At 33.0% G+C, this 13,290-nt stretch overlaps 1 protein-coding gene across 17 annotated transcripts in view; it reads right to left on the reverse strand.

The window, feature by feature from the left end:
- Nucleotides 1-13,290, reverse strand: part of LOC129730236 (serine proteinase stubble) — a 77,275-nt gene that overhangs the window by 16,540 nt on the left and 47,445 nt on the right. For 16 of the 17 annotated variants that reach the window (XM_055689406.1, XM_055689403.1, XM_055689407.1 and 13 more), the window contains one exon: nt 2,888-3,067. The exons of the other annotated variant lie outside the window; for it this stretch is intronic. In XM_055689406.1, the coding sequence (XP_055545381.1) occupies nt 2,888-3,067 (180 nt within the window). The remainder of the gene's footprint in view (nt 1-2,887; nt 3,068-13,290) is intronic. 17 annotated transcript variants of the gene reach the window in all.

Below are 13,290 nucleotides of genomic sequence, written 5' to 3' on the forward strand. Positions count from 1 at the left end.
TCATCATCAGAAGATAGTTTCTTTTATAATAGGTATCAGCACATTCACTAATGACATATCAATTATAATGCTACGATTTTTACATTGATTTAATAATTATGCCTACGATTTATTCAGTAGTAAAAAACGATTCATTTTTTTGACCTCCTGATTTATTTATTTGGCTATTATGATAAATGTTCAAACCACAAGACACGCAGCATGGTTCACCTATTATGTGTTTCTGTTTGTGCAGGAGAGAATGCTAATCGGTTAATGGCGACATGTGAAAACAATTACTTTTCAAATATCAGTAACGTTGCCAAATCAGTTTCGACTAATAAATTTTCTCGCACGTGTTTCAAACTTTCGCGAAATGGTTACGAAATAAGACCTTATCGAATTACCTCTTCGACTGTAGTTACTGTGTTGATTGCAAAATCATTTTTAGTCGAAGCACTAAACCGACATCCGTCTAACCAAACGAAGCAAAGATGCGCTGATCACCGAGCTAGTAAAGCATCCGTTTTGACACTTGTTGATGGAGCTGTCAGCAATAAACAAGATATCAGAGATGCATCCATCATAACAGAGTTTGCGCAAGGTTATGCTGCTCCGTGAACCGCAGTTTACCGGCCGTTTATTTTGACAGCTGGATATCAGAATGTGCGAATGAGCGAATTATGCAATAACGGAAAGTATAAATAATTTTGATGCCGCCCCAACGGCAACCAGTGGCATGCACTGCTAACTGGGGCGTGCGTTGAGTTATGCATATTGCCAAATATTATAACAATGACATTGATGTCGAACTGAAACAAACGTCGTGTTGTTTTGAAGTATGGCCCTTACCTAGTAAACTGTGGTCTTACTAAGATTAGTCAATGATCAAACCAATCACGGAGCTTAGTACTCACTAGCTTATTCAGTTGTTACGTTTAGTTACATAAATCTTCACACTAAATTTAAAATTAAAAGATGCAGTCTAAACGTGCCGAAAAAAGCTCTTTACACGCAAAGGACTTACGAGCGTACCAAAGCAAGTACTCGAATCGCCCTAATTTACTTTAATGCGTGAGAGATTACATACCCTCAATTAATGCTTGTTTTGTATGACGCAACGCTAGCTGAAGCGAAAATAATAACTGCCATCATCACAATCTTCTTAATCGTCAACAAATGCGAGAGCAACTATCGTCATGTCCAAGTTGCCTAGTCTGGCTCCCTGTAGATATTCTTTCCCCTTTGCGATGTAGCGATGCTTTGGACAGGTAGACAGCCTAGGGCCTTTAAACAGTTGTAGGCTTTTTTATTTTGCGTCGGAATTCGCGCAGCCGTCGAAACAAATATTCAACCCAGTTCGCAGTTAGGCGGGACACCCCATTTCAACCACATAAAGCGACGAACGCGCTGTGCATTGAAAAGGGAAAATTGCTGTCGGCCTGTTGCCGAAATTTTCCCTTTCGTTCAGCGCAGGCAACGCTGCATTGAACCGGTTAATGTCAATAATTTGACAACATCATGATTGCCTCATCATTTTGCATTATTGCGTGAGTCTAGTGCCTCTTGGTACTTTCTTTGTCTGGTTGCCTCATTTTTGCGCCACATCGTGTGTAACAGCGCAGCACTACGGCGCAACGCGCGTGTGGAACTTCCGCTCTCGCGGGCCGACTTGTGCACTGGAGCGAATTTTTCCTTACAGTTGGCGGCTGGTACGTCAGCAGCACTATGCCGGAAACGAACCATGACCCTGGGCTGCATTTTGCAACAGATGAAGTTGGTAATTATTATCACCAGTCATGCCACTGCTTTCGTATCGGTGGGAATTAGACAGTGGAATGTTGATTATTATGTGAGAGTGATTTTAAATTAATTTTAACTGTGCTCTCGGTTGATGGTTATCGCTAGTTCTAGGCACTTAGGATTAATGAGCTCTTAGCTGCTTTGTATTGGTTTTCTAGCCACAGATATGTTCTTAATTGTATATGATTAGCAATTCAGTAAAAGACATTAATCGATTCTGAGCTGTTTTGCAGCATACCTGCAATTTTTCATACATTATATTCAGACAAGGTGGCAGTTTTTTGTTAATTCAAACTCTCCTTCAAAATTACCCGAACAAATTATTAAAATGGTGTATGTATTAAAAAATGCATTGTCGTAAGAACTATACTTTAAAACTACAAATCCTATTAAAATTATACCAAAATTAAAGTTCAATACGGTTAAACAGATTTTTGGAAGTTTTTGGAAGCACATAACTGTAGAACATTATCAGATAATAGGTTAAAAGTTATGCAGTATTGAACTATCTAGTTCGATTTTTTTGGTAACCTTTAGGCTACACAGCGCCCACGGTCTGGAACACAGGCCTATTTATGTCATAAATGGCATGTACTGAAATATTCTAACTAAAATAATATTCTATGTTTCTAGGGAATTTCATCATAACTAGAAAAAGAGAGAAAGAAAAAAAGCAGAAAAACTTATCATTTAAATTAATTGATTGAACTTTCAAGTAATAAATAATACCAAATGGCTAATACTTTTTACGTACCTACCTACAAATTAAAAATTGAATGGAATAATAAATAATAAAAATAATGTTGGAGGAATGAAATCTGAATGAAAATTGATTTTGGGTTAGATTATCCAAAATGCAAAATTTGAAAAAGCATCAGCATGCTTTTGAAAATTATATTTCAACGCGGTGCTTATCAGTAGGTTTCCCGGTGCATCATCAAACTAAAACAATCGCTTGCTTTTTTGTTTTTACTCCCACCTGACCCATTCTCATCAACCCTTTTCGTTTGACCTTCCAGCGCACTAACAGTCGCTAGATAGGACCCAAGCATGACAACAAGACCTGCTGCCGGTTGTCATCATCACATGAACAATCCATACTCACTGGCATTGTGGACAGCGCCTTGCTCGGGATCTGCGTCCGGCTGGAGATCGCGATCGATGCAGCAGGACCAAATCATTCCGCCGGAGCAGAGATCGATCGGTTTGCCCCCGCCCAGCACGCATGAGATCGACAGGCCACACTCGAACTTACGGCCCTTGTAGCGGCACGTCTGCGGGATCACTGAAAAAGAGAGAGAGAGAGCAAGAGGGGAACGAAATGGAACCATGTAGCAATCGAATTTATCGGCGGTTTTACTTTCGTGGTTAATCAAGCGAAGCAATTAAGAAGCGGATAGTGTAAAAAAGTGCGATTATGCAGTCACTGTTGGTGCTATTGGAGTGCTGTTCGTAAACAAATACCTATATATACATTTTGGCTGAACCTAGTAACCTAGTGAAGAAATCAGAACAGTGGCACGTAACGATCGATTTCGGCAATGTCATTTGAGATTGACGTGCTGGACAATAATTGGAAAATTGATTTCTAATCAGCGATGAACGAAATTGAAGAAATTCTCACGAAAAGGCTTTTAAATCAATCAAATTTCGTTTAAAAACTATTGCCAGCACTTGATTGTGTGTACACTTGCTCTTGCAGAAGCACTTCACAACATGGACTGTATGATAACGACCTGGCCTTGGCCAGAAATGATGTATCTTGTGTTGCGAAAATATTATTTGTTTCGCAGACAAGTCTTTAACATTCTTTGCACTGGCAAATCTTTATGTGGTCAAAAGGCAATCATTCGCGATTTGGCAATTATGAAAAAATGAACATCGAGAGGTGATCAAATGATGTCAGATCAATTATCAAAGTGAAATTTAAGCAATTGTGCAGTTTTCTCAAATTTAATAGCAACACCAATACATGAATGGTGCTGAATGATAACTGATATTGATTTTGCATACCTACCCTATTTCAAAATAAAAAAATCAATGAAATTTTCAGGTTGAAACCAATTATTTTCATTCGTACAAATTAAAGTGTACGGAGAACATAAATTGATATTAGTTATATATTTTCAACTTAACGACTTTGTCTTTTAGTACTTTTTTTTTCAATAAGATTTATCTAGCCTGTGAGGTATTCGTGGTCTAAATACCTAGTTAAGTATTTATAATTAATTATGACGCTCTTTGCCGTCTGTGGTGGCGCAGTGTTATGATGCAGAATTGGCTTGAGCTATCTCCTTTGGCATTTGGTTCGCTTTCAAAGATCGAACAGTTCTCATATTTTGACAGGCCTAATCAACTTAAAATCGATCACAACTTTGTTGCGGTCTACTTGTAAGAGTTTCTTTCCTTTATTTCGCGTAAGCAAAATTAACTAAGTGAATTTAAATTCAATCTAAATATTTTCGACGTATCATTCCCATCGATTTTGGCAAATGTCAGTAAAATTTCGTATTAGTTTTACCATTTTATCATGTAAACATACTCATCCATTATTATTATTTTAGTTCACCAGAGCACGGTAGGAAATTCACAAGGAAATATAGGATAAATTAGCCTATAGTGGACCCCTTTCCTATAGTGGATCACCTGCCAGATTAACTCAATTTATGCGAAAATTCGAGGGATTTTTAAAAAAAACTACACAGTACAAAAAATGAAATTTACAACTAATACAAATGAAAGCACATAACGGTTTCTAGCACATAAAATGAAAAAACTTATATAATTTCACACCGTTAATAATGCACAATACAGAATCGTTTTAAACCATGTAAATTTGTACGTTAAGTGATATAAGCTTAAAGCTTTGAATATAAATATGCATGCAAATTAACAATATATTCATTTACATTGCATGTGAATATAATGCCACACGGAATATTACATGGTTTCCAATGCCCCATTTATGTGCATTTAAAGAAATGTGTACCATCGGGAAACATCTTTCGCAGTCAATCTGCATCACACATATTTATAAACTCCGATATAAGTTAAATGAAATTGAGTTAATGTGACAGGTGGTCCAATATAGGTGGTCAGGTGGTCCAATATATAGTGAAGGTGTCCACTATAGGTTAATTGACCCTATTTCAATAAATTAAAAATCAACTTTTTTGTCTCCAAAGAGGATAATCGCTCCTATATTCATCTCAACATCTATATTTATCCCATCAATCTCGTTTGTTAATTTTAACGACAAATTTCTCCGAATTTTCAAAATCAATGTTTTTACATCTCAATTAGGTTGATTGGCTGAATGTTTTACTTGGAAAATATAATAAAATTTGACGGCAAATCCGACAAATAATAGCGATGGGATGAATACAGGAGCAAGGTAATCGCTAAGAATAAAAAAAAATGATCATTGATAGGAATATTCTTCATTATTATTCCCTATAGTTTGAATTTTATTGCAATCAAGTTAAATATTTGCTCCGCTGCATGTCGTGACCAATTTATTCATATGATGGACTCCAAAACATTCTTTTAGCAATTCAATTTGAATAAGTAGTTATTTGGTATTATCTGTATCATGTTTTACAATAACTGAAAGTTATTCTAATAGTAATCACAGTAAAATTATTTTGTTCAAATCCTGAATCAATTATGAGATTCAAATCCTGAATCAATTATGAGATGCATTTTGAGATTTTTATGAACTTAGCAAATTTTGAAAATAAAAACGATTATAAAGTATTACATTGATAAGTTTGGCTTATTTGAGGTTACAATATCCTCTAAATATGCTTGTGTGAAATCAAAAATTTCTCATCAATTTCGCCAAACAAAAGGTTAATTGGCCAAACAAAAATATACAAATTAAAAAATAATAGTAGGAGGGTGGTATCCAAGACACGACCGCATAGTTGACGTAGGACTACAGTAATTTTATATTTTTATTTTGAAGCTATGTTTGATTTGAGCACGTTTTACTTTTGTAGTTTGCATGCTAGGTCGTCAGCCCAGATTCATCAAGCCACACCTCAAACGACTTGGAACTAAAACTAGTTCATTGGTGGCCATTTCTACCGTTAAGGTCGTCTTTGACCATTTAAAAAGTCAAAAAAGTCATGAAAAAAGAACTGTTCATTATTGGCATGGTTCGATTTTGGCAGCAGAAAAAATTCTGGCGTGTTGCCCAAATCAAACGGGGTCTGTTTGTTTTGATTATTTCTTTGCAGCGCTCTATCTTAGAAGAAAAAATATTTTCTGTAACATTCACAATGGCCCAGAAACCAAAATTAGGGGGAAATTTGGGTCTAGAGCTCTATAGCAATGGTTTAGAGAAAAACTTTTTTTCTACAAAGTTACTTAAAATTATTGGAGCTATAAAATTGTAGAACAAGGTTTTCTACCTACAAAAATAAAAATAAAAATTTTTGGTTACATATTTTTTAAATGGTTACAAATGATCAGGATTATGTATTTATAATACATTTTTTATGTTATATGACTGTGAAATAAGTGCTTTATTCGATGCCTAAAGGGTTTTGAAGTGAAATTTCAAATATGTTGATCCTAGGCCAATATGAAAACAGGGGTAATTTAGCGTTGTAACGTCACGAAAAAAGTACGGTTTTTTACTTCATGGGAACTCCTTACATTTAATCAAAGCAATATTTTGTTTTCTCTTTATACTCAAAAATACCTTTAATTTGATACTAAAAGATCGCAGCTAGGTTGAATACAACTTGAGTTACAACAGGGTTTAGTTTGCGTTGTAACGTCACGAAATTTTTTTCCTCCCCTTATATAATATTCGTCTATGTTTAAAAACATACTTGATGCGTCTAAATTTGTTCACGTTACATCTGTCATATAACAGACAATAAATTTTGTAAAATGGATTAATGTTTCTAATTATTGAACTGTGGGTTATCCATGAGTAACGTTACATTTTAAAAAATTCTAATATTATTCTATTATATTATATTACAATGCATTGCGTGAGGGGGGATTGAAAATTGTCAACTTCCGCGTTACGTAACATGCGAATGTTACCTAAAAGAAAAACTATTGACGCAAGGTAACCGTATTAATTAAATGAATACTTCGTCCGCATCGCTCAAGCCAATCTTCCGAATGTGATGGTTATCGCAATTATGGGACGTGACATCACCACATTTAACGATGAGAAGAACATTTTTGAACGACCAACACCATATCGTGGAATAAGCCAGCTATTAATTTTTGGGGCAAGTCTAGCTGAAAAAATCTTCAGCGGCAAAAATGCACTCGAATTTTCTTGAGTAAGTAGTGTGAGTTTTAAAAAATTAAGGAAATAATATGGGAGCGAAAAAAACTAAAAAGCGGCATTTTTGTGTTGTTATAATTTTTGAATGGTTTCTTGTTGGAATTAAGAACACATTTGTAAACTTGTTTTCAATATAAATGCTGAATAAACTGCTAACGTACTCAGACATTGTAAAAAAACTACAATAAAAATAAATTTAATATGTTTTACACATAATGTCATATAAGACACTTTTGAGAATATTTATGATACATATGTCACTTATGAAAAGAATTGATTTGATCATAACTCACATTCCTTTACTGAAAATCTCCAAGTTTAAGTTTGGTTCTGCATTTCCAAGCATTAAACGACAAAGTAAATATTTTACGTAGTTTATGGATAACCCCAGAAACCAAGTGCATAAAGTAGAAGTAGAAATATATAAAATCAGATGTTGAACTATTTCTTATGAAAATGTCTAAGAAATATGTGATAAATAATGGATATCGACGGATTCATATTTTCGTGACGTTACAACGGAGTGAGAATACCCTTTGCTGAAAAATGAGCGTTGTAACGTCACGAAATATAAAAGCTTGTAGATGTTACCAGTTATAGGCACTCTAAACATGGCAAAATGGTCGATTATCATTTTTTATCAAATCGTGGAAGAAGAAATTGTTATAAAATTCCAAACAGAGCAAAGTTTTTGACTTTTGTAAGAAAAGTCCCGACACCTCAATTTCTCGCGCGTTGTAACGTCACGCTACATTTTCACTCCCCTAAGTAATGTAAACAAAGTAAACAAAATTCTTATACATCATTCTTATAGGAAATTTTGTCTACTTTCCGAATCTGTAATAATATCAAAAGGTTTCATGAAAAAAATTCAAGTTAGAATTAAAATGATGCCAACAGAATAGTCAAAACGTTGTAACGTCACGGTAGAATGTGTCACATGTAGATCGACTGCTTAAATTGTATTTAAAATACGATAATGAAATTAGGTAACAAAGCGGCAGAAAGAACAAAATTTCTGATTTACATATTTTCAGAACCATAAAGAATTCTGAAAATATGTAAAATTTCTGATTTACATTTTTTCAGAACCATGAAATTGTATCTCAAAATATTTAATCTATGGGATTTATATATATATATATATATATATATATATATATATATATATATATATATATATATATATATATATATATATATATATATATATATATATATATATATATATATATATATATATATATATATATATATATATATATATATATATATATATATATATATATATATATATATATATATATATATATATATATATATATATATATATATATATATATATATATATATAATATATATATATATATATATATATATATATATATATATATATATATATATATATATATATATATATATATATATATATATATATATATATATATATATATATATATATATATATATATATATATATATATATATATATATATATATATATATATATATATATATATATATATATATATATATATATATATATATATATATATATATGGGAGAAAGCTCAAACTTGGCATCGACCATCACGGATTTTGTTTAAAGTTGAGAAATTTTTCATCTAGATACACTTTGAAATAAATTTTGTCGTTGATTGGAATACCCTCCGCTTTGTGGGACCCCTCTCTTTGAGGCAAAATAACGCATTTTTTACTCAACACCTCATTTTTCTTTTCCATACAGTTCATGGACATACGATGACCGAAAAATATTAATAGATGATTTTTAAGAAAATAAACCTTGGAATCCAGAAAGAACATATATTTTGACCGTAAGTGTTGCCAGATAAATTATTTTTGTATTTGAAAACTAAATTTATATTTTTTCGGTAAATGCAGCCATTTTCATTTGGGATTTAATAATTTCATCGTGTTCCTTGGTAAACTTCACGCAAGGAATAACGATCTTCCTTAGGAAATAAGAGTCAATCTCGAGATATACCATTTTTACAAAACCAATTAACCTATGCCGAATGACATCACCCGACATCTAAACTTTAAATGTAGCTTAACAAATATACTTGCAGTTTTTTTTTAAATTTGATATCTCTTTGCCATGAATGAGTTGACTAAATGTAAAAATTTTAATTATTATATTGAAAATGAAAATGGCTGCACTTGCCGAGTTATGTGAATTTAAAATACAAAAATAATGTATCTGGCAACATTCACGGTCAAAAATTATTTTTTCTGGATCTTTTGGTTTATGTTGTTCCATAATTTTAGGTTTATTTTGACGTGGGACACGTCTTTGTTTACTATACTGGGATGCATTCTGTAAAATTGGTAATGAAACGGGCAAATGTTGCGTCAGATTTCAAACGCTTATAACAGCATAAGCACATGATGGATAACAATAACCAATATGTTGTTGGATAGATAAAATGTATAGCAATTTTGTAATGTGTTAATTATCACTCTAATTTCATTGCTAAGCGGTAAAATTGATAATAATTTTATTAACAAGTTTACGCGAATAATGAACCAATTACATGCGAGCATTCCTAGCACAGACGACGTGAATGGACACCATCCGTTCCCTGTGATATTCCCTGTATCAATTTCGAAATAAAAATTGACAGAGTCTCCCCGTCCCAATAGGTCAATTTATTTTTGCTTCCATGAGCTTAGACTAATATGATGTCTCGAAGGTAAAAGTTTTCCTAATAGTTTGAAACAATACCCATCCTTGAACAATCTCTAAACCTGCGTGTTGGGTACTGTAGAACCTAATAAAAACTGATGTCTTGAAAGAAAACTTGCCAGTAAAAGCAACAGTACCAGTGGAGTATAGAACCGCAGGTCTCTCGTCGTCTAAGATTACATTGGTACTCTTCTATTCGTACTGCAGCAGTACTATTCGTATTGCAGTGGTAAACTTTTGTTCGTACATTTCTATTCGTATGCAATTGAGGAAAAACTACAATGCTGCTGTTGATGGTGATTGAAAGTTTATTTCATAAATATGATTGCCATGAATTACTCAACAAGAATTGTAAACTTTTGCAACGGATATTTTTAAAATTTTATCTTCGATATTCACTAAATAATCGTGACCGGATAGTATCGAAAGAGTAAATTCCTAAATATATACATTTATAGAAGAGTAAGAACCAGCGAATGCTTGTGATTTTTTAGTTTATTTAGTAAGATTCGTACAGAATCTCTTTTTATATTTCAAAATTGTTAGATGATATATTATTATTCTAAGCTTTACCATAATAAACGTATATTTCCTGTCTTCGTAATACAGCGAATGTAGTTGCAGGCAAATGAAAAAATTGTCAAGCAAAAAATAAAAATGTAATTGTGGATTTCTACGATTTTTTGCTGGAACTTGTTAGGAATTTTGTTCAAAATATTTTCTTATGTTTTCCAATTGATGAACCTTTGTAAGGGCTTCCATATTATTTTGAAAGTAATATCCATACTATAGATTTGATTTAGTTAGAGTCAAATAAGACAAAACCATTCATTATGATAACGTAAGCATTATTGGATTTGGTTTTTGAGGATATAGAGATGATTCTGACTTTGACGCATTATGAGAAATTCTTGGTGCTTCTTCAACAAGCACGATATGCTTGTGCCTTGTTAAATACATATTTTTTTGCACAAAAAAAAAAAAAATACTAAAGGCATAATATCGCCAAATATAAATGATATTTCTTCGAGTGTTGTTGAATATATTCCAAAAATTGATTTCCAGGGGAGGCTGAAAATAAACACATTGATTCTGTCTGCAGACTCTGTATATTTTGTAACAAAAAATCCCCTAATTACACTGTTTAGTCCCACGTCACCATTTCATACAACCCTAGGGCTGTATACCTTGTAGTATTTTTCATTATCATTTATCAATGTTTTTCGGACATCTTATGTCTTTGAATTGTTAAAAAAATCCGTGATGGTCATGTCCAAGTGGTATGGACACTTCGTATGAAACGACCCCTATATTAATATGTTGTCTATGGATAACTTGTAGAAAACTGATTTCTAAACTCAAAAAATGTAAGCACTGTAATAAATATTATTTAAATTTTAAATTGATTTAACTACATCAAAAATCGTTATTTGTAGTCAACATGCATAATTTACGTGAAAATTCAAATTTAGAATATATACAAATCAAGGACAGTTGTTACTTCATCGAAATGGCATCAATTTACCGTGGGTAAAATAAAAAAATAGTGAAATGTTATTTTCTCACAAATTCAATTTAAAATTTTCATTCACGGAAGAAAAAAGGGGAATTCCATAGCCACAAGTTTACAAAGCTTGCTTCGACAAGCGGGTGTTCGTGGGTCCGTTTTTTTTTTCGTAATGAAAGAGGCTTGGTATAGTATAGCAGTAAGCTTGAAACGGAAGGGTAGAACTCACACACAAGCACGGATATAAATGAGAAGCGTATCGCTTACTTCGATAGTAATACACTGAATTCTGTTTACGCGACTTTTTTTGCGTGATTTTATTTTAGACGAATTTTCCTGCGACTTTCTCGAAATTTCGTGTTTTTTACGTGATTTTCTTGAAATTGCGCGATTTGCGACATAGTAAATATTTGTATATGAACCAACAAATAACACACACACACACATACATACATATACATACATATACATACACGCATACACATACACACATACACAATTACACACACATAAACACATACATACACACATACACACACGTATACATACACACATACACACACAGTTACCACATAGCCGAAAACTTTGTCAAAACTGTCTTATACCAACTCTTTTGTACGGCACCGTAAACAATAAACAAACAAATTTCGAATTAAATTATTAACCCGCGCAATAAGTTCCGTTACATACTGAACGCCTTATGCCTAAGCGTTACAGCATACTCCTTACCAGGCCTTGCTGAGTGTACTGCAACGCTTGGTGCTTGATTCATACAGTACGCAAAATGCAGCGTTGCAATTTTGATGCTCGTCACTCCAGCTGTTTCCAGCAGGGGCCCAAGTTGGCCATGTACAGTCCCTCTACAATTATGGGTCAGTCAACGTGTTGCCTAAATGTGCTTAGTCACATGCTGGGCGGCTGCATGAGCCTCTTTCCCAGCACTAAGTATAGTCGCAGAATTTCATTTATACACAGCCTGAAATAGTATATTTACCCGACATTGCTGTAAAGTGATAAGAAAAGACACCTTGTTTCCCATAGTAAACAACGCTGGTCGCATAGTAGTGAAATAAGTAGGCAACAAACAAGAGGGGCGAGAAGTTTTCTTCTCCTAGTAAATAAAAATGACAAGGAAAAGCCCAAGAATCAAAAAGCTTGAAAAATACAGGGAGTAAAATCGGAAAAGAACATCGTTCCTCCCCGGTTTTCATCTAGCAACAGACTTGATTCCGGGTGGTCGTTTTTTTCTGCATGTACGGAGACTTATGTATTGGAAGCAGAGTTGTCAATGTTCCAGCTCAAACTGGATTATTCTATTTTTTTTTTTTCAAGTCATCCAGTCGAACATTTTAATCCCCAAATCTTCCAGTTTTTAATATATTTGTCAGTTTTATCCAGATTTTTATTCACTCAAGTTTCGATTGGTTTTCGGAAATATTTTTACAACGTAAATTTTGTAGATTGATAGAAAAGAAAGTAGGATCAGCTTTTCACAGAAGATAAAATATAAGTTTGTTGTCTAGCCTTATCATTTGAAATGCATTTCCTAAGCAAAACGTGATTTTCGAAAATTTTCTATTATTGTTCTTTGGTTAATCATGAATTAAAACTGCTTGAAATCGCCACAATGAAAGTTCGCCCATGTACAAACTGTTATTCAAGCGATTTAGAGCGATTTTTCTTTATCTTTCAAAAATCTAAGGACAATGATATAAAATTTTAGAAGAATCACGTTTTGCTCAGAAAATTACACTCTTTCAACTGATACGCATTAAAAATCAGGAATCCGATAATTGCTAAGCAACCCAATTGAAATTTAAACTTCACTGATGTAACGTAAGAAAATGTTGCATCAGTACTTTTGTTAAGAGTTAAAATGAATGAAAAAGGCTTTTTCCTAATTTTAGGATGCACTGATTGCGCAATTATAATTTTTGTTGCTGTTAATGTTGATTTTTCAGTCTATAATTTTGACAAAATG

Source organism: Wyeomyia smithii, chromosome 3 (assembly GCF_029784165.1).
Source record: "Wyeomyia smithii strain HCP4-BCI-WySm-NY-G18 chromosome 3, ASM2978416v1, whole genome shotgun sequence".
In the NCBI taxonomy this organism is placed as follows: Eukaryota; Metazoa; Arthropoda; class Insecta; order Diptera; family Culicidae; genus Wyeomyia; species Wyeomyia smithii.